Source organism: Rana temporaria, chromosome 1 (assembly GCF_905171775.1).
Source record: "Rana temporaria chromosome 1, aRanTem1.1, whole genome shotgun sequence".
In the NCBI taxonomy this organism is placed as follows: Eukaryota; Metazoa; Chordata; class Amphibia; order Anura; family Ranidae; genus Rana; species Rana temporaria.
This window is the reverse complement of record NC_053489.1, coordinates 251,786,554-251,807,961: the sequence shown is the minus strand read 5'-3', so window position 1 is coordinate 251,807,961 and position 21,408 is coordinate 251,786,554. Positions and strand designations below refer to the sequence as shown.

General features: G+C 47.2%; 1 gene segment (V, D, J or C); it reads right to left on the bottom strand.

Annotated features, from left to right (window-relative positions):
- Positions 1 to 20,343: 20,343 nt before the first annotated feature.
- Positions 20,344 to 20,870, bottom strand: LOC120940815. The segment is given in 2 exon segments: positions 20,344 to 20,689; positions 20,773 to 20,870. Coding segments are annotated over 2 exon segments (402 nt in total).
- Positions 20,871 to 21,408: the final 538 nt, after the last annotated feature.

Here is a 21,408-nt window from a genome sequence, read left to right as displayed (position 1 = left end):
TTACGTCCACGTCAAAACCAATACGTCCGTGCGGCGTACTTAGCCGCAATGCACAATGGGATATGTACACGGACGGCGCATGCGCCGTTCTTAAAAAACGTCAATCACGTCAGGTCACACTTCATATACATAAAACACGCCCCCACATCCTCATTTGAATTAGGCGCGCTTACGCCGGCCCCATTTACGCTACACCGCCGTAACTTAGCAGGCAAGTACTTTGTGAATACAGTACTTGCCTTTCTAACTTACGGCGGCGTAGTGTAAATACGATACACTACGTTTCTGAATCTAGCTATAAGCCTTGAACGTTTATGCTAACAATTCCTACAAGTGTCCCGACATTTGTTGATTACTTACAAGCTTTCTGTTTGTATAAAATCAATGTTGAAACAGACTGTGCTACTACACCCCCTTAAAGGGGTTGTAAAGGTACCATTTTTTTCCCTAAATAGCTTCCTTTACCTTAGTGCAGTCCTCCTTCACTTACCTCATCCTTCCATTTTGCTTTTAAATGTCCTTTTTCTTCTGAGAAATCCTCACGTCCTGTTTTTCTGTCTGTAACTCCACACAGTAATGTGAGGCTTTCTCCCTGGACTACAGGAGAGTCAGGATGCCCACTAACACACAGCTCCTTTCTCTATCTGCAACATCGAGAGCGTCCTGACTCTCCTGTAGTCCAAGGGAGGGTGCGAGCACGACACTCCACACCAGGGAGAAAGCTTTGCATTACTGTGTGTTGTTACAGACAGAAGAACAGGAAGTGAGGATTTCTCAGAAGAAATAAGAACATTTAAAAGCAAAATCGAAGGATGAGGTAAGTGAAGAAGGACTGCACTAAGGTAAAGGAAGCTATTTAGGGAAAACAATTGTACCTTTACAACCCATTTAAAGCGGAGGTTCACCCTAAAAACTATTTTCTAACATTACATTGAGCTGACTCTCGACAATGACAGTATGCCGTTTTTTTTTTTTTTTTGCTGTACATACCTCGTACAGCTATTTTCTTACCCGGCTTCCGGGTAGTGACTACCGCGGGAGTGGGCGTTCCTACCCAGCAGGTGATTGACATGATGAAAAAAACTACCTCCCCAGTCGCATAAGGAGCGTCACGAGTTGCCGAAAGAAGCCGAACGGCGAGTCGGCGCTATACGGCGCCTGCGCACCGCCGTTCGGCTTCTTTTGGAAACTTGTGATTCTCCTTATGCGACGGGGGGGGTAGTTTTTGTTATAACGTCAATTACCTGCTGGATAGGAACGCCCACTCCCGCGTGATTCACTACCCGGAAGCCGGGGGGGAAATAGCTGTACGAAGGTATGTACAGCGAAAAAAAAGAAAAACGCATACTATCATTGTTGCAAGCGAGCACAATGTAAAGGTAGAAAAATGTTTTAGGGTGAACCCCCGCTTTAAGCAATATTTGGACAGTATTTTACTGCAGGAAGTAGTATATTGCTTCCAAAATGGGGATATCAGTTCAGGGGTGGCATTGCTAGAGCAGACTTCCTCCCCTAGCTGGGAATGACTGCTCCAGTAAGGAGGGGGAAAGGATACAACCAAAGTTAGGTAAATACTTGTGATAGGGGACAATCTGTCACAAAGACCATGATCGCCAAATGGTATGTTGTTTACCGGGCGTTCTGGTTCAGCACATCGTGGATCAGATGCACAGATTGTTGGTGGGGCCGGGGAGAACCCAGCTGCCATGGTACACAGGGTCCTGTTTAAACCCACTACCTCCTATGCCCATTGATAATTCTGAAAACTATTTGTCTGTTTTGAACGGACAGAAACAATGTTTCAATATCTCAGCAGAAAGATACAAATATTTTCACCTCTTGCAAAATGATTATACATGTGTACCAACTAAGACCCGGTTCACACTGGGGCGACACGACAGGCGGCTCAGCATGTCTCCTGCCTTCTCTGATAGCCTCAACAAACAGTCTGCCTCATTCCAGAAGGCTATATCATAAACGCCTCTGGAGGAAAAACACTGCACGCAACTTTTTTTCTCAAGAGCCATACTAATGCCGCGTACAGACGGTCGTTTTTTGTGATAAAATAAAACGTTGTTTTTAAAAACGTCATTTAAAATGACCGTGTGTGGGGAAACCGTTGTTTTATGTCTTCTGAAAAACGACAAAAAAAAATTCGAACATGCTTGAATTTTTTGTGTCGTTTTTCAAAACGTTGTTTTTTGTGTCAATTAAAATGATAGTGTGTGGGCAAAACGACGTTTAAAACTACGTTTTTAAACCCGCGCATGCTCAGAAGCAAGTTATGAAGCTAGCTTCAATGGAAAAGAGTGCTAAACGTAACCGTGCTTTGCTAGAGCATTTTGAAAAAACGATGGTGTGTAGGTAACGTCGTTTTCGAAAATGAAGTTTCAAAAACTTTGTTTTATTTCATGATTTAAAACGTTGTTTTATTTAATCACGAAAAACGGCCGTCTGTACGCGGCATTAGAATCTCCTCAAAAATAGTCTTTTATAGCACTTTCAATTAATTTCAATGGAGAGGGGTGTTTTTGGAGCGTTTTTTTCAGCGCCCAAAAGCTGCTCCAAAGATGCTGCTTGCAGGACTCAGTGTGAAAGGGTCCATTAAGATGCATGGAGAGCGTTTTATGAGCATTTTAATAGCGCTATTTTTAACGCTAAAACGCTGTAAAACGCTTCAGTGTGAAAGGGGTCTTACCGCTGTCATCTTTCCACCTACTCACCTATACCCAATCATAACGAATGGTTGGGCAAGCAATCACCCCTGTGCACTCCTACCCAATAAAGACAGGGGGTGCACTCAGTGGAAACTCCCCCAGGACAAGTGGGCCTGGTGATGGTCATTACCTATGGCCAAGATCAGGCAGTAAGATTACACTGATATTAGCCATAAGGCCAAGAATATTTGGGGAATGATTTGTCACTGGGTAGGCCAAGCCTGATGGTGAACTGAAAGACTAGTTCTCCATCAGGACTCCTTTACTTTTGATTGACAACACAATGCAGTTGGAGGATTCAAAAGCCGTTACTGAACTGAACAGTGGGGTAGATTAAGGTAGGGCTGCACACTCTTACGCCTCCCTAAATTACTTGCGCTACGCTACATTCACGAAGCAGTAGCGCCGTAATTTGCAGGGGCGTTCCGTAAAAGTGGCCAGCGTAAGCGCGCGTAATTTAAATGATCCCGTTGGGGGCGTGGATCATTTAAATAAGGCGCGTTCCCGCGCCGAACGTAGTGCACATGCTCCGTCGGGAAACTTTCCCGATGTGCATTGCGGTAAATGACGTCGCAAGGACGTCATTTGCTTCAACGTGAACGTAAATGGCGTCCAGCGCCATTCACGATTCACTTACGCATTCACATTTTCAAAAATCGCGACGCGGGAACGACGGGTATACTTAGCATTGGCTGCGCCTGCTAATAGCAGGAGCAGCCTTACGCAGAAACCGTCGAACGCAAACGACGTAAAATTCGAACGCCGGGTGCGTGTACGGTTGTGAATCGGAGTGAGTATGCAATTTGCATACTCTACGCTGACTACTACGGGAACGCCACCTATCGGCCAGCGTAAGAATGCAGCCTACGATACGACGGCATAAGAGCCTTATGCCAGTCATATCTTAGGCCTCGTACACACGACAGAGTTTCTCGGCAGAATTCACCGAGAAACTCGGTCAAACCCGGATTCTGCCGAGAAACTCTGTCGTCTGTACACTTTTGGCCCGATGGAGCCGCCGAGGAACTCGTCGAGAAAATTGAGAACATGTTCTCTATTTTCTCGTTGTTCTATGGGAGAAGGCGGCCCGCCGAGCTCCTCGGCGGCTTCATCCCTGAACTCGACGAGGAACTCGACGTGTTTGGCACGTCGAGTTCCTCGGCCGTGTGTACGAGGCCTTAGGCTACAGTCGGCGTATCGAGCTTTCTGAATAGAGAAACTCGATACGCCGGCGCTACTTAGCAATTACGCTGCGTATCTATGGATACACAGGCGTAATTGCTACCTGAATCTACCCCAGTGTTTATAAATCCTCACATTGTTGTGTGCTGTCAATCAAAAGTAAAGTGGACCTGATGGGGAACGAGTCTCAGTTCCTTATCATGCTCTGCTCAGCCCAGTACAAAGTCCTTGGCCATATGCCTGTCAGTGTGAGGGATGCAGTGGCAAGGAAGAGAGGGTGGGAGGGCACTCAGAAAGGAGTGTCCAGTTTGGATACTTTGACTTACACCAACCAACAGATTCATAACCTTCAAAATTCTGGTGATATACCCATGCTAAACAGTGCAACCTAAATTATAAGTAATATGTATTATATGTAATATAGGTTATGAAAATCCTTATTGTACCAACTTTAAAACCACAGCGCTGCTCCTAGTTGCATATACTGTATAAATTCATGTGCTCTTTTTTTATCTGTTTGTAAGAGCACATGAATTTATGTATGCAACTAGGAGCAGCTCTGTGGTTTTAAAGTAAGATTCATATACCTGTTTCTGACAGGGTCATGAATTGGGTGCTTGCCCCATCACTTTTTGAGCTGCGCCCCACAGAGTTATAAAGGGTGTTTATGACCCTTTAACCGCTTCCATACAGGGCATTTTCACCCCCTTCCTGCCCAGACCAATTTTTAGTTTTCAGCGCTGTTGCACTTTGAATGACAATTGCGTGGTCATGCAACACTGTACCCAAACTAAATCTTTATGTTTTTTCCCCCCACAAATAGAGCTTTCTTTTGGTGGTATTTGATCATCTCTGCGGTTTTTATTTTTTGCGCTATAAACAAAAGAAGAGCAACAATTTAAAAAAAAAACACAATATTTTTTACTTTTTTATTTAATAAATATCAATTTTTTTTTTAAAAAACATTTTTTCCCTCAGTTTAGGCCGATACGTATTCTTCTACATATTTTTGGTAAAAAAAAATCGCAATAATTGTATATTGGTTTGCGCAAAAGTTGTATCGTCTACAAAATAGGTGATAGATGTATGGCATTTTTATTTTATTAATTTTTTTACTAGTATTGGCGGCGATTTGCGAATTTTACTGTCACAGTGACATTGCGGCGAACACATCGGACACTTTTGACTCGTTTTGGGACCATTCACATTTATACAGCGATTAATGCTATAAATATGCATTGATTACTGTGTAAATGTGACTGGCATGGAAGGGGTTAACCACTAGGGGGCGTTGAAGGGGTTAATATGTTCCCTAAGGTGTGTTATAACTGTAGGGGGGAGGGGACTCTCAAGGGGAGGAGACCGATGTGTGTTCCTCTGTACTGGGAACACACATTGGTCTCCTCACCGCTGACAGAAGGTGGATCTGTGTGTTTACACACACAGATCCACACTCCTGCCGTGATTACCGACAATCGCGGGCACGGTGACGCTCGTGCGCGCGCCCTAGAACGCCGGGAACGCAGGACGTCATATGACGTCCACCCGGATCGGCGAGGGGTTCCTGCCACCGTCATTTTACAATGACGTGGTATGGAAGGTGTTAATAATTCACCCGTATGTGTGCGTCTTGTACAATAATACACAGCAGTGTGTTTGGCTTTCATGTTGTCCATTTTAAGGGCTAGCATATTGTCACTGGTGGTATCTGTGGAGTTTGAATCTTTCTTTAACCACTTCAAAACGGGGAATTTTCACCCCTTTCCTGCCCCGGACAAATTTCAGCTTTCAGTGCTGTAACATTTTGAATGACAATTGCGCGATCATGCGACACTGTAGCCAAATGTGTTATCATTTTTTTCCTCACAAATAGAGCTTTCTTTTGATGGTATTTGATCACCTCTGCGGTTTTAATTTTTTTGCGCTAAAAACAAAAAAAGGTACTCCTTCCCTGCCAGTGACATTTACTCAGTAATTGGTGCATATTTATCGCCCCGATCGCTGTATAAATGTCAATGGTCCCAAAACAATTGTGAAAAAAAACACAATAGCCGCAATTAAGATACATTGTCATATCTTTGAGCGGGCGTAACACATCTCCTATGCGCTACGCCGACGTAACATTGAGAGGCAAGTACTGTATTCAGAAATCACTTGCTTCCAAAGTTACGTTGGCGTATTGTAAATGGGCCGGCGTAAGCCCGCATAATTCAAAGTAGCAAGGCAGTGGGCGTGTTGTATTGTAATGAAGCGTGACCCCATGTAAATGCATGTCCGATCGAACGGCGCATGCGCGCGCATGCGCGCTCATGCTCAGAATCACGGCGCAAATACTCCCTAAGATACGTCGGCTCAATGCTTTGTCGACGTGAACATAACCTACGCCCAGCCCCATTCACGTACGACTTACGCAAACAACGTAAAATACGACGCTGTTCCGACGTTTCCGACGTCCATACCTTAACACAGTGTTTCCCAACTCCAGTCCTCAAGGCACACCAACAGGTCATGTTTTCAGGATTTCCCTCAGATGAAACGGCTGTGGTAATTACTAAGGCAGTGAAACTGATCAAATCACCTGTGCAAAATAATGGAAAGCCTGAAAACATGACCTGTTGGTGTGCCTTGAGGACTGGAGTTGGGAAACACTGCCTTAACATGACTTACCCCTGCTTTATGAGGGGTAAACTTACGGCAGACCGACGCTTTATGTAAACGGCGTAGCTAAATCCGACGGGCGCAAGTACGTTTCTGAATCAGCGTATCTAGGTCATTTGCATATTCGACGCGTAAATCTACGGAAGCGCCCCTAGCGGCCAGCGTAACTATGCACCCAAGATACAACGGCGTAGGAGACTTACGTCGGTCGTATCTTGGCCATATTCAGGCGTAACTGCCTTTCTAAATAAGCGCATAGATACGACGGCGCTCATTTGGACTTACGACGGTGTATCTGGAGATACGCCGTCGTAAGTCCTTTCTGAATCCGGGCCAATATTTTTTACTTTTTGCTATAATAAATATCCCAAATGTTTAAAAAAAAAATCTCAATTTAGGCCGATATGTATTCTTCTACATATTTTTGGTAAAAGAAAATTACAATAAGTGTATAGTGATTGGTTTGCACAAAAGTTATAGGCCCAGATTCAGGCGCAGAGTAAGGCGCACATTATGCCGCCGTAGAGCAAACACTGTACGCTACGCCAACGCAGCGCAGAGAGGCAAGCATTGCATTCAGCAAGCCAGTGCTCCCAACGCTGCACCAGCGTGGCATGGATTTTGAAGGCGCATGTTGGCGTAGGTGGAAGTGGGCGTGAACCCATGCAAATGATGGGCCGAGCGCCAGACAGGTACGTATCACGAACTGCGCATGCGCCGTGACGTGGACGCAAGCCTCACAACCACGCCGGCACAACTGCCTAAGCTACGCCGGATCACTGCGTACGCCGTGAACATAACGTACGCCGAGCCAGACACATGTCCAACGCACAATACGCCGGCTTGTGTTCCCTGGTGCAGACCTGTGCATGTCTGTTGCGGGGTTGCACCTCCTTTATGGGGAATAACTTTAGGCCGTACGTACAACTTACGCGCATCTCGCGCAGTAGAATGCGCCGGGCACACACACGTTCGTGAATCGCCGTATTTCCCTCATTTGCATGTTTGAATGGCTAATCAATGGGAGCAGCACCATGCGCCCAGCCTAAATGTGCGCCCACCCTACGCCGGCGTGAGCAAGCTACGTTGGTGGGGTGTAGCCTGGTTTTAGGCGCATGTCTGTTTGTGGGTCTGGCGCACAGATACGACGGCGCACATTTGCACTTACGTCGGCGTAACTTGTTATACGTCGGCGTAAGTGCTTTGTGAATCTGGGCCCAAGTGCCTACAAAATAGGGGATAGATTTATGGCATTTTTATTATTATAATTTTTATACTAGTAATGGTGGTGATCTGCGATTCCTATCATGACTGTGACATTGCAGTGGACAGATCAGACACTTTTAAACACTATTTTGGGACCAATGACATTTATACAGCAATCAGTGCTATAAATATGCACTGATTACTATGTAAATGTCACTGGCAGGAAAGGAGTTAATACTAGGGGGCGATCAAGGGGTTAAATGTGTTACCTAGGGAGTGATTCTAACTGTGGGGGTATGAGACTGACTAGGGGAGGAGACCGATCAGTGTTCCTATATACTAGGAACACACAATCTGTCTCCTCTCCCCTGACAGAATGTTGATCTGTGTGTTTACACACACAGATCTACATTCCTGCTCTGTCATCAGAAATCGCGGCTGCCGGGCACGCGCATCGGCTCCCGAGTGACGCGGCTGGCACGCGCGCGCTGCTTATGCTGCCGGGAAGCCGAGAACGTCATAAGATGCCTGCCCAGGATGGGAGATTCCACCTGTGGACATCATATGACAATATGCAGGTATTAAAGTGGTTAACAGAATCATGATAGTATCTGATATCCCAATCACTGCGAATATAGGCCAGCCATTATACCTGTTCATCAGGAAGTTGTCTGTCCCAATTCACCATTAGTCATCTCTTAAAGCGGAGTTCCGCCGTAAAAAAAAAAAATTAAAAGTCAGCAGCTTCAAATACTGCAGCTGCTGACTTTTAAAATAAGGACACTAACCTGTCCAGGGCACCCGCAAGGTCCTCACCCGAAGCAGACTGGTCCCCTCGGTTCACGGGTGGAGGTGCCTTAAGGCTTCACAGCCTGGTTCCCAAAAGTGCATGCGCGAGTCACGCTGCGCATTCTGACTGGTCCCTGCTGTCTTCTGGGACCTGTGTGTCTCCCTGAAGACAGCGGGGGGGGCGGAGGAGAGACCTGACATGGCGTAGAGCGACACATATTCTGCTGCGATCTATCACCGGAAGTGGGAGCAAATACCTGTATTAGACAGGTATCTGCTCCCCCCTGAAAGGTGCCAAATGTGACACTGGAGGGTGGGAGGAACCTGATACATGGAAGTTCTATTTTTGGGTGGAACTCCACTTTAAAGTGAGTTCAGAACCATTCCATGTCCATGTGTAGAAGTTTACTGGCTGTTACCTAGATTCACGTAGGGCGGCGTATGTTTGAGCCGGCGTAGCGTATCGTATTTATGCTACGCCGCCGCAAGTTAGATAGGCAAGTGCTGTATTCACAAAGCACTTGCTGTTATATCCTCTGTGTTGTGAGGGACACAAGACCACAAGACTCTGGGCTGGAACAATGGATGTTTATTCAGTACAGGCTGTACACTGGAACATGCATCTCAGGACATTACAGGTTATCTGCTTCTTACATGTGGTCTCTCTAAGATGGCTACTATACCCCTTGACCCTTTTCATCACTGCTGGGTGGAGCCAGCCTTAAAGTGCCAGTACATGTGGAACTCTTCATGTATAACACCTTCCATCCATCCCTAAAAAAAAACAAAAACAAAAAAAAAAAAACACAACAAAACAATAACAGGCACAAAACATTAACTGATAGCTGTCCAATAACAGTCCTCCAAACACAGGAGAATTATGGGACTTCAAGCTTCCAGGAACCGTTGCGGGGTTAATATGTCATCGGATCACTTCCGTCGGCCCCGTCGAAAGTCTCGTAACCGCTCTTGCAACTGAAACCGGTCAGGAGGGCGACAGTGTCGTTGAGGCCGGGCATCCAGCGATTCGGGACCGGAGGATACAGGGCTGGCCGGAATGGGTACCGGCGGGGCCAAGAAGGGATCCCCCAGCTCAGAGGGTAAACAGACCTCCGGACCAGAGCTGGAGGGCTCTGTTGGAGATGAGTTCAAAAGTTCAGAGTCCCCACAATCATCAGTCTCTGTGCATCCTGATTCGCTGGGAGCAGATCCTTGAGACACTGGTGGTTCAGCCGGCATCAGGGATTCGGGCAGTTGGGAACGAGGACGCAGTTGGTCCGCATGACGTCTGCAAATGGAACCATCTTCCAGGCGGACCTTGTACATCTTGGGTCCCAAAGTCTCTGCAATAACAGCAGGAAGCCAACGGGTGTTGGAAGCCCCATAAGATCGGGCCCATACCTTTTGTTGGGCTGTGAATCGGGGGAGCTCATTGTGTTGGACCATCTTGTCTTGGGACTGTAGTACATGTTCCTGGACTGTTTGAGGGCGGAGCATATCCAAAACAGTCCATGGCTGCCGCCCCAGAAGGAGTTCTGCTGGAGTTTTCCCAGTGGTTGCATGTGGTGTGTTTCTGTAAGCAGAAAGGAAGGAGTCCAGCTGCTGGGGTGACAGGGACTGTTGTTTACTTGCAGCCACTGTAGCTTTGAAATAGCGTTTGAAAGTCTGCATAAACCGCTCTGCTTGACCATTTGTAGCCGGGTGGTAAGGTGCGGTCAACTTGTGCTTGATGTTGTGGGCAGTCAGGAAATGCTGAAACTCCTGACTGGTGAATTGTGCACCGTTGTCTGTGACGATTTCTCTGGGGTATCCAAACGTAGCAGCGAGATGTAACAGTATGGAAACCGTTGCCTTAGTCGTTGGCTGAGTAACAGGAATGACCTCAGGCCACTTTGAATGGGCGTCCACTATGATCAAGAAGGTGTGTCCTCTGATCGGGCCTGCAAAGTCCAAGTGTAGGCGAAACCAAGGAACCGTGGGCCAAGTCCAGGGCTGGACGCACCCTCGAGGAGGGTCTCTTGCCGTTTGTGCACATCCAGCACAAGCATTCACATATGTTGTGATATCTGAGTCTAGGTTTGGCCACCACACATAGCCTCTGGCCGTTTGTTTCATGCGTGTGCTCCCGGGATGACCAGTATGTAGCAAGTCCAGAATGTGTCTCCGGAGGGTCTGTGGAATGATCACTCAGTCTCCCCAGTTGCCAGCCACAGTTAATTCCATACGCCTACGGAAATAAGGTTCATACTCCTGTGTGACAGTTGCAGGCCAACCGGACCGTACCCAGGAGAGTATTGTTTTCAGAAAGGTATCCTTGGTTGTATGGGCTGCTATCTCCCCAGAAGACAAGAAGGACAGGCTGGTGTAACGACAACTCTTGACCGGTGGAGAAGAGTCCATGGACCTCCCTGTCAGTCGGGACATAGCGTCCGCATTAGCATTGGCATCATGACCACGATACTGAATTTTGTAGCTGTATGCCCCCAAGAATAGGGCATAGCGTTGGAGGCGGGCCGCAGTAGTCTGGGAGATGCCTTTGTCAGGGCTAAAGATCTGAAGGATTGGTTTATGGTCCGTCAGTATGGTGAATTCCCTACCATACAGGTAAAGATGAAACTTCTTAATTGCCCATATCAGCGCAAGAGCCTCTTTGTCAATGTGTGAGTAATTGCTTTCTGCTTTTGTCAAAGACCTGGAGGCAAATGCCACTGGTTTTTCTGACCCATCTGGTAAGATGTGAGATAGTACCGCCCCCAGACCATAGGGTGAGGCATCACAAGCCAAGGTGAGAGGCTTCTGGAGGTCATAGTGCACGAGCATGCGTGACGCCAACAGCTTCCGCTTAGAAACTTCAAAAGCACGTTGGCATGCAGCCGACCAGTCCCATCTGGAGTGTTTCTCCAAAAGCTTGTTCAACGGAAACAAGGTGTGTGCCAGATCTGGCAGGAATTTGTGGTAATAGTTCAGCAAGCCAAGGTATGATCGCAGCTGCTGGACGTTGGTTGGGGCTGGAGCTTTGACTAAAGCATCAACCTTGGCTTCCGTGGTGTGTATACCTTCTGCATCCACAAGGTGGCCACAAAACTCCAATTTAGGCACCATGAATTGGCATTTTGCCAAGTTCACTTTCAGACCCTGTTCTTGGAGTCTCGCCAACACAAGCTCCACATTCTGCTTGTGTTCCTGGTCGGTCCGTCCTGTAATGAGCATGTCATCTAGCAGGCACTGAGTGAAAGGAATGTCCGCCAAAATCTCGTCCATTTTTCGTTGCCAAATGGCTGGGGCAGAGGCTACCCCAAACACCATCCGATTATATTCATACAGTCCCTTGTGGGTGTTGATGGTCAGAAACTTGCGGGAAGAAGGATGGACCTCAAACTGTAAATATGCTTGTTTGAGATCAAGCTTGGTGAACTTTTGACCTCCTGCAAGAGAGGCAAAAATGTCATCTACTCTGGGTAGGGGATACTGGTCTATTTCCAGTTGAGAGTTCAGTGCCATGCGGAAATCGCCACAAATGCGCAAGTCCCCATTCGATTTCTTTACCGGTACAACTGGTGATGCCCACTCACTGTGCTCTACCTTTGAGATGACACCTTGTTCCTCCAGCCGACTTAGTTCTGCTTCCACACCTGCTCGGAGTGCGAAAGGTACTGTCCGAGCTTTGAAGAACTTAGGCTGAGCGTTGGGTTTCAGCTTGAGTCTCACACAGTCATGCTTTATTTTTCCCAACTGGTCATCAAAAATCTTTGGGAACCGCTGCTTCAGGGACACCACCCATCTCTCATTATCTCCTAATGGAATTGTAACAGTGTTACAGGGACTTATGGCGATGTCTGGCATACCAAAGTGAGCAATCCAGTCTCTCCCAAAGAGAGGGGGTCCCCCATTTTCTAGGATATATAATGGCAGTCTCTTTGTCTGACCCTTGTACAAAACCTTTACTTTTGCGTAACCCAGTGGGTGGAGTATCTGCTTTGAGTATGTCTGCAGTTTAATTGGTGTTGGGCGGACAGTTTTTCGGGTCTGAAGTTGTCTCCATTGTTTCTGGGTGATAACTGAAACTGCTGCTCCTGTGTCTACATCCATCCTGAGTTTCTTTCCCTCAACGGTTACATCTACAGTCATTGCGGAGGGTGCTGAATGCATATGATGTATGTCTAACCTGTGGAGCACAGCCTCATCCTCTGACTCAGATGATGATGTATATCTTCCCACCATATATGTCTTTGTCTTGGGGTTCAGAAGTTGTTTATCTCGCACCTTCTTGCTACGGCAAACTTGTTTCAGATGGCTGGTCCTACCGCAATTATGACATGTCTGATCCTTAAACCGGCAGACTTTGTGGTCATGGTCATGGTCTGTATTGCCACAACGGTAGCAAGCTGACTCCCGGTTTGGTGGGGGTCTGTATTTCCAGTTTGCAGCAGTTGGTTTGACTGCTGTCCTGAAAACTTCCTGCTTCACCTCTTCCCTTCTGCTCTGGGGGTTCAATTCCTCTGTATCTTTCACAGCCATTTCCATCACTGAAGCTATCTCAATTGCCTTTGTAAGGGTAAGGTCTTTCTCTGTTAACAGTCTCTTTTGTGTTGACTCACAATTCAGTCCCATAACAAACTTATCTCTCAGTGCAGTAGGTAGGTAGTCCCCAAAAGAACAGGTAGAGGCTAGTCTGCAAAGGGCGAGCACATAAACTTTAATCTCTTCCCCTGTCTGCTGCTGCCTCTCATAGAAGCAAAATCTTTCTGCAATCTCTAATGGTTTAGGCTGGAAGTGATCCTCTAGCAGTGTCAGCAGCTCTGCCAATGTCTTAGCTGCTGGTTTTACAGGGGAAAGCAGATCCCTAAGAGTGTCATATGTTTTGGCACCAACCACTGTCAGAAATACTGCTACTTGCCTGTTGTCTGGGATGTCATTTGCACTGAAATACTGTTCCAGTCTCTCAACCCAGGAACTCCAGGATGTCTGTTCTCCATCAAACTCACTTAATGTCCCGATTAATGACATTTTCCTGCTGGGATCTGTGATTGCTTTTATCCAGGTGACAATCCACAATGTCTTTGTCTCTCTCTCAGACTGATAGACACTTTGTAGATCCCTTCCTCGTCGCCACTGTTATATCCTCTGTGTTGTGAGGGACACAAGACTCTGGGCTGGAACAATGGATGTTTATTCAGTACAGGCTGTACACTGGAACATGCATCTCAGGACATTACAGGTTATCTGCTTCTTACATGTGGTCTCTCTAAGATGGCTACTATACCCCTTGACCCTTGTCATCACTGCTGGGTGGAGCCAGCCTTAAAGTGCCAGTACATGTGGAACTCTTCAGGTATAACACTTGCGTCCTTCTCGGCCTTTTGGCTAAGATCAAGTGTAGTCTCGACTGCCTGATTCTTGGCCAAGAGGTGTCTGGGGTACCCGGAGGTCGGCCTTGGGGGGAGCGTCCCTTTTCGGAGGGCCCCCCCTTGCTGCTATTGGCCCGAGGCTTAGTCCCCAGACAACGAGAGGCGATCCCCTTACCCACCTTTCCTTTGTGGGCTGGTGTGGTGTTATGGTGTCAGGATGGTGGTAGCTCCTGATGCCCCCAACACGATTCGGCTGGTCGTTACCGAGCGGAGAAGGGCGGATGTTGGACTGTACTTTGTACAGAAGACCGTGTTTGAGGAACTTTTTGGGATGACACGGGAGAGTATCTTTTGCGTGCAATGCTTTCCGTCCAGTGGGTTCTATGATATAACCTTTTTGACGAAAGCGGATATGCAGACATGTTGGTTAAGACAAGCGGAGAAGGCGGGAGATCCAATCCTGGAGGGTATGACCTTTTTGTGCGGCGAAATCAAGACGCGTGTGCCCCTGACGGTGCACATGTATAATCCGTTTGTGAAGGATGAGGAGATTAGGGTTTTTCTTTCACGTTATTTTGAGGTTGTGTCGGCAGGGTCAAAGCAAACCAATATTTTTGGTACATTTAATGGGCACAGGAAGTTTTGGGTTCAGTTCAAAGAGGATTCGGCAGGAATTGGCGGGGTAAGACACCCACCACAGGCCTTCTCCATAGGGCCCAATAGGGGCTACCTGTGGTACCCCGGGCAGCCTGTTTTCTGCAGGTTCTGCTTCTCTTTTGGTCATACCAAGGAGGACTGCCAGGCAGGACAGGTCTGCCGCAACTGTTTTAAGACCACCCACAAAACGGCCGAGTGTCCCGAAGGTAAGAAATGCCATTTGTGTGGGGGTGAGGACCACCTGGCGAGGGCATGTCCCCAGATGTCGCGCAACAGCAGGGCGGAGAAAATGCCAGGGCCAAGCAATCCGGCAAAGGAGGGAGGTGCTGCACCTGTGATCTCCTATGCGGAGGCGGTGAAGGGGAAGAAGCAGTCCAATGATCCCTTGGAGGCATTGGGCCAGGCTATCGCTGACCTTGCTGGGTATGAGGCACAAGGCCCGGAGCCTGGATTGCTCTCTGATGAGGCCGGGGCGGGTAGGGTCCCCTCAGATGGAGGTGGGCCTGATAACCTTGCGGCTGAGGGGGAGCAGCAGGCAGATGGAGGTGGTGAGTGTGGTCCTGTTGAAGGTGTGGAGGAGGATATGGACCAGGAACAGGACTCTGGGGAGCAAAGGGCAGCTGGCTCCGAGTCTGTTTGCCCTTCACAGGCCATTGGGGAGTTCCCAAGTGAGGCGGAGCCTTCACCGGTCGGTCCGGACAGTGAGGCAGGCGGTTCAGAGGAGTCCTTCACCAGTGCGGGCCAGGTGGAGAACCTTCAGGCTGTCATGGGGTACCGCAGGAGCTCTAGGATGAAGGAGTTTGAGGCAAAGATGGTGGGTGTCCTAAAAAAGAAAAAAAAGGGGAAGGCTAAGGGAAAGTAGTATTTTGATTATTATTTTTGGTTTGCTTTGACCCTGCCTTTCTTTTTTTGGGAGGGCTGGGTTTTGTTTTTGTTTCTGTGTTTTTTCGTTTGGAGGGAAGGGGTGGTAATGTCTTATGGGGGAGGGGGGTAGGGGGTAATGCTGGTGGTAGTGGGGGGGAGTCAGGGAATGAGTTAAGGGATATGTTTTATTTTATTTAAGTTAGTTGCCTAAAGTTTCGTTGTTTTTTGGAATGTGTTTTTTTCTAATATATGCCTAATATGTGCTTTTTTGTTTCTTTCAGGGTTCGGTGAAGGGCAAGCGTGAAGGGATAGGAAAGGATTGAACTGTGTTATTGTAGGGATAGGGTGGAGGGATAGAATGCTTTTTTAATTTTGCATATGTAAGTAAGGGTGGTTGTAGGATTTTCTGTTGGGTTTTTTGTATCTGTTATTTATTGTTTTGTTTATTACAAGTTTTCATTTGATAGTTATGGAAAAAGCTATATTGTTAATATTAATTTGATATTTTTTTGAAATTGCTACATTGTAAAGTTTCCTTTGATGTTGTTATGTTGTAAATATTCTTTTGAGAAAATGCTTTTATATTATGTTTGTATCTGTTGAAATTTTAAATAAAAGAATTAAAAAAAAAAAACTTGCGTCCTTCTCGGCCTTTTGGCTAAGATCAAGTGTAGTCTCGACTGCCTGATTCTTGGTCAAGAGGTGTCTGGGGTACCCGGAGGTCGGCCTTGGGGGGAGCGTCCCTTTTCGGAGGGCCCCCCCTTGCTGCTATTGGCCCGAGGCTTAGTCCCCAGACAACGAGAGGCGATCCCCTTACCCACCTTTCCTTTGTGGGCTGGTGTGGTGTTATGGTGTCAGGATGGTGGTAGCTCCTGATGCCCCCAACACGATTCGGCTGGTCGTTACCGAGCGGAAAAGGGCGGATGTTGGACTGTACTTTGTACAGAAGACCGTGTTTGAGGAACTTTTTGGGATGACACGGGAGAGTATCTTTTGCGTGCAATGCTTTCCGTCCAGTGGGTTTTATGATATAACCTTTTTGACGAAAGCGGATATGCAGACATGTTGGTTAAGACAAGCGGAGAAGGCGGGAGATCCAATCCTGAGGGTATGACCTTTTTGTGCGGCGAAATCAAGACGCGTGTGCCCCTGACGGTGCACATGTATAATCCGTTTGTGAAGGATGAGGAGATTAGGGTTTTTCTTTCACGTTATTTTGAGGTTGTGTCGGCAGGGTCAAAGCAAACCAATATTTTTGGTACATTTAATGGGCACAGGAAATTTTGGGTTCAGTTCAAAGAGGATTCGGCAGGAATTGGCGGGGTAAGACACCCACCACAGGCCTTCTCCATAGGGCCCAATAGGGGCTACCTGTGGTACCCTGGGCAGCCTGTTTTCTGCAGGTTCTGCTTCTCTTTTGGTCATACCAAGGAGGACTGCCAGGCAGGACAGGTCTGCTGCAACTGTTTTAAGACCACCCACAAAACGGCCGAGTGTCCCGAAGGTAAGAAATGCCATTTGTGTGGGGGTGAGGACCACCTGGCGAAGGCATGTCCCCAGATGTCGCGCAACAGCAGGGCGGAGAAAATGCCAGGGCCAAGCAATCCGGCAAAGGAGGGAGGTGCTGCACCTGTGATCTCCTATGCGGAGGCGGTGAAAGGGAAGAAGCAGTCCAATGATCCCTTGGAGGCATTGGGCCAGGCTATCGCTGACCTTGCTGGGTATGAGGCACAAGGCCCGGAGCCTGGATTGCTCTCTGATGAGGCCGGGGCGGGTAGGGTCCCCTCAGATGGAGGTGGGCCTGATAACCTTGCGGCTGAGGGGGAGCAGCAGGCAGATGGAGGTGGTGAGTGTGGTCCTGTTGAAGGTGTGGAGGAGGATATGGACCAGGAACAGGACTCTGGGGAGCAAAAGGCAGCTGGCTCCGAGTCTGTTTGCCCTTCGCAGGCTATTGGGGAGTTCCCAAGTGAGGCGGAGCCTTCACCGGTCGGTCCGGACAGTGAGGCAGGCGGTTCGGAGGAGTCCTTCACCAGTGCGGGCCAGGTGGAGAACCTTCAGGCTGTCATGGGGTACCGCAGGAGCTCTAGGATGAAGGAGTTTGAGGCAAAGATGGTGGGTGTCTTAAAAAAGAAAAAAAAGGGGAAGGCTAAGGGAAAGTAGTATTTTGATTATTATTTTTGGTTTGCTTTGACCCTGCCTTTCTTTTTTTTGGGGAGGGCTGGGTTTTGTTTTTGTTTCTGTGTTTTTTCGTTTGGAGAGGAAGGGGTGGTAATGTCTTATGGGGGAGGGGGGTAGGGGGTAATGCTGGTGGTAGTGGGGGGGAGTCAGGGAATGAGTTAAGGGATATGTTTTATTTTATTTAAGTTAGTTGCCTAAGTTTCGTTGTTTTTTGGAATGTGTTTTTTTCTAATATATGCCTAATATGTGCTTTTTTGTTTCTTTCAGGGTTCGGTGAAGGGCAAGCGTGAAGGGATAGGAAAGGATTGAACTGTGTTATTGTAGGGATAGGGTGGAGGGATAGAATGCTTTTTTAATTTTGCATATGTAAGTAAGGGTGGTTGTGGGATTTTCTGTTGGGTTTTTTGTATCTGTTATCTATTGTTTTGTTTATTACAAGTTTTCATTTGATAGTTATGGAAAAAGCTATATTGTAAATATTAATTTGATATTTTTTTGAAATTGCTACATTGTAAAGTTTCTTTTGATGTTGTTATGTTGTAAATATTCTTTTGAGAAAATGCTTTTATATTATGTTTGTATCTGTTGAAATTTTAAATAAAAGAATTAAAAAAAAAATCTGTTCTTATCAGTTGCCAATAGGTGGTGCTAAGCTGACTGTCCCCGGTACCCTGTGGCAGGGGGAAGGATGGTTTCAGCAGGGGCTATGCCATGCTACCCGACAGTACTGGGGGCAGGCCACTAGTCGAGTCTGAGCCATCAGGAAGGGTGCTCCTGGTGAGAGCGGAGAGGCATGAGATCTTAGCGGAAGGCCGGGGCCCTGGCCTTCTGGCCTGGATTTGATGCGGTTTCTAACCCGCCTTACCAGTTTCCTTGAGAGGGAAAGCGGAGCTGCGCAGCTAGTACCTCTCGGGTATAATTAGGTAGGGAGCGAAAGAGGTGAGCCTCCGGTAGCTCCTGATCCTTTCTGGTTGAGGTGGGGAGGGGGCCGTGACGGTCCGGGCCGTGGACCAGGGTCCATTGAAAAGCCTGTGGAGATAGTGCCCCTGGAGTGGCAGTCCAGGGGTGCCATACATTGCACTGAGTGTGTGAGGGACACTCAACGTGTGGCACCTTTTTGGTCACTTATCTCCACACACACTTTTTTAGCACCTGCCTCTAGGGCCAGGCCTTTTGGCTAGGACCAGTGGAATTTTTATCCTGGCCGGAGGGCCGGGCCAATGTATTTCACATTGGTCACTTTCCTCACTCTCCCATCTTCCTTTTCCCCACTTTCTTTTATTATTTTCCCCGTGTTTGTCTGTTTTGTCACTTTTTTGTTTGGTGCACTGCACTTTATGTGTGATGAGTAGGGTGCTGGTCCTCGGACCCGCTCTGAAAGTCTTTGGAGTTGGTGGACCTGGCCTTCTGGCTAAGTTCGCCGGCTCTCATGGGGTCTCCCTTCGGGGGAGCCTCACCGAGGAGGGTTCTGTTTCGGCAGTCCCTCTGAGGATGTTGGGTCCTTGTGGCTTCGGCTGCTTGGACCAAGATGGGTCCATATGGCTTCGGCTGTATGGACCACAGTTTACTCTTTTCCCTGCCAGGAGCCTAACGCCCCGGGGGATCAGAGCTGGGCCCTTTTTGGAGGACCACTTGACGATGCACCCGTCACAGTTTTTTGTTGCACCTCTTTATGTGTGTGCACATTTTTCCTGCACCGGGTGGAGTTTTTGGGTTGTGTTTTGCACGCCACAGGCTTTTCAACAGAAAAAAAAAAAACACTTGCGTCCTAAGTTACGGCGGCGTAGCGTAAATGTGCCAGTGTAAGCGCGCCTAATTCAAATTGGGAAGAGGTGGGCGTGTTTTATGTTAATAAGGCATGACCCCACGTAATTGACGTTTTGAACGTACGTGGATGTAACCCAGTGCGCATGCTCCAAATTACCCCGCAAAGACTCATTGGTTTAGACGTGAACGTAAATTACGGCCAGCCCCATTCACGGACGACTTACGCAAACGACGTAAAAATTTCAAAATTTTACGCGGTTCCGACGTCCATATTTAACATTGGCTGCGCCATCTTTTTGGTGGTTTATCTTTACGCCTGAAAACACCTTACGTAAATGGCGTATCTTTACTGCGACGGGCAAGCGTACGTTCATGAATAGGCATATCTCGCTGATTTACGCATTCTAGGCGTAAATCAGCGTACACGCCCCTAGCGGCCAGCGTAAACAGACAGCTAAGATACGACGGCGCCGGCGGTCTTATCTTAGCAACATTTAAACGTATCTCAATTTGAGAATACGCTTAAATACACGACGGCGCAGATTGGGTGTTGCGACGGCGTATCTACTGATACGCCGGAGTATCTCTCCCTGAATCTGGCTATGTATCGCCATTGGGGTCAGGTTGTGCTGCACACTACACTGGATACCTGTAAAATAGCTAAGTACCCTTTTTGCTTTACTGTAGATGCCCTGTACTTTTCAGGAGCACAGCTAATATGTAGTGGAAAAAGAACTTCAAGGCAGTAGAAAGTGACATTATATGTGATGTGTGTAAACATTCTAAAGTAGATGACCAGATTTGCCACATGCTTTCCCAGGGTACATAACAAGCAGAGCGTTTAATATAAACGTTCCTATGATGTCACAGTGGGAGTATATATCCATTCTTACAAATCAAGCAGAGTGTGATTGCCTTTTTATATCTAGGATTTAACAATCCTAAATGTTACTACTGCCACCTGCTGATCAAATGAGAAAGATGAGTTTTTGTTCTATCTAAGAGCTGTTTTTATCGCTGTGTATCTTGCACAGTAATAGACAGCAGAGTCTTCAGTTTTCATGTTGTCCATTTTCAGATACAACATGTTATTACTGTTATCTTTGGAGATTGTGAATCTTCCTTTAACCTCATTATTATATTGTATGTTACCCGAATCATACACAGCACACAGCCATTGTAATTTTCCTCTGATCTCTCTGACCCAGCTCATCCAGTAGCCACTGAAAGCAAATCCAGAACCTTTACAGGTCAGTGTGTGAGAGTTCCCCGGCTTTATCACCGCTGGCTCTGATTGGGTAAGTTGTTCTGCAGACCGGACACCTGAAATTACACAATATAAAGTTATATATGAGCAAACATGTCACTTTATCTCTACATGACTTTCACCTTTAGGATCATCTCACCTGATAACCATATCACTGCAATACAGAGGCTCAGTAAAGTCTTCATTATTGTGTATAATTTGTATGTGTGCATTTGGGTGATGTCTGTACATATCAACTGCCTATATATGAGAGAACAGGAAATGACATCATTTACTTTGCATGGCATATTACATATATGGATGTGTTCTTATACCAATGTGTGATTAGCAGAAAAAGCAACAAGATGTTGATAAACCCTCTGCTTTTATTATTTTAGCTTTTTCTATTTAAAAAAAACTATAGTGTACATAGTGGGATTGTAAATAATCAGATGCAGGGCTGGGACAAAGGGTGGGCAGGAGAGGTGGCTGCACTGGGCACCGTGGTATAATGTGAGGTGGGGAGCACCACAAGGAGATTGAGGGGGGAGGCAATTTGTGTTGGGAGGAGGCATTTGGGTGGCAGAAGGGGAAAAGTTATAGGATGGGAAATGTGTGTGTGTGTGTGCTAGGCGTGGTGGTTCAGTGGGATTTGTGCTGGAAGAGGGGGGGGGGAAGAAAATGGTATATTTTGGGAGTTTGTGCTAGAAGAGGTGATATGGTAAAGGAGGGGGGTTCTTTTTTGGGGGGGAGAAGTCTTTTTTTGGAGGGGAGGGGATTTATGCTAGTAGGGATG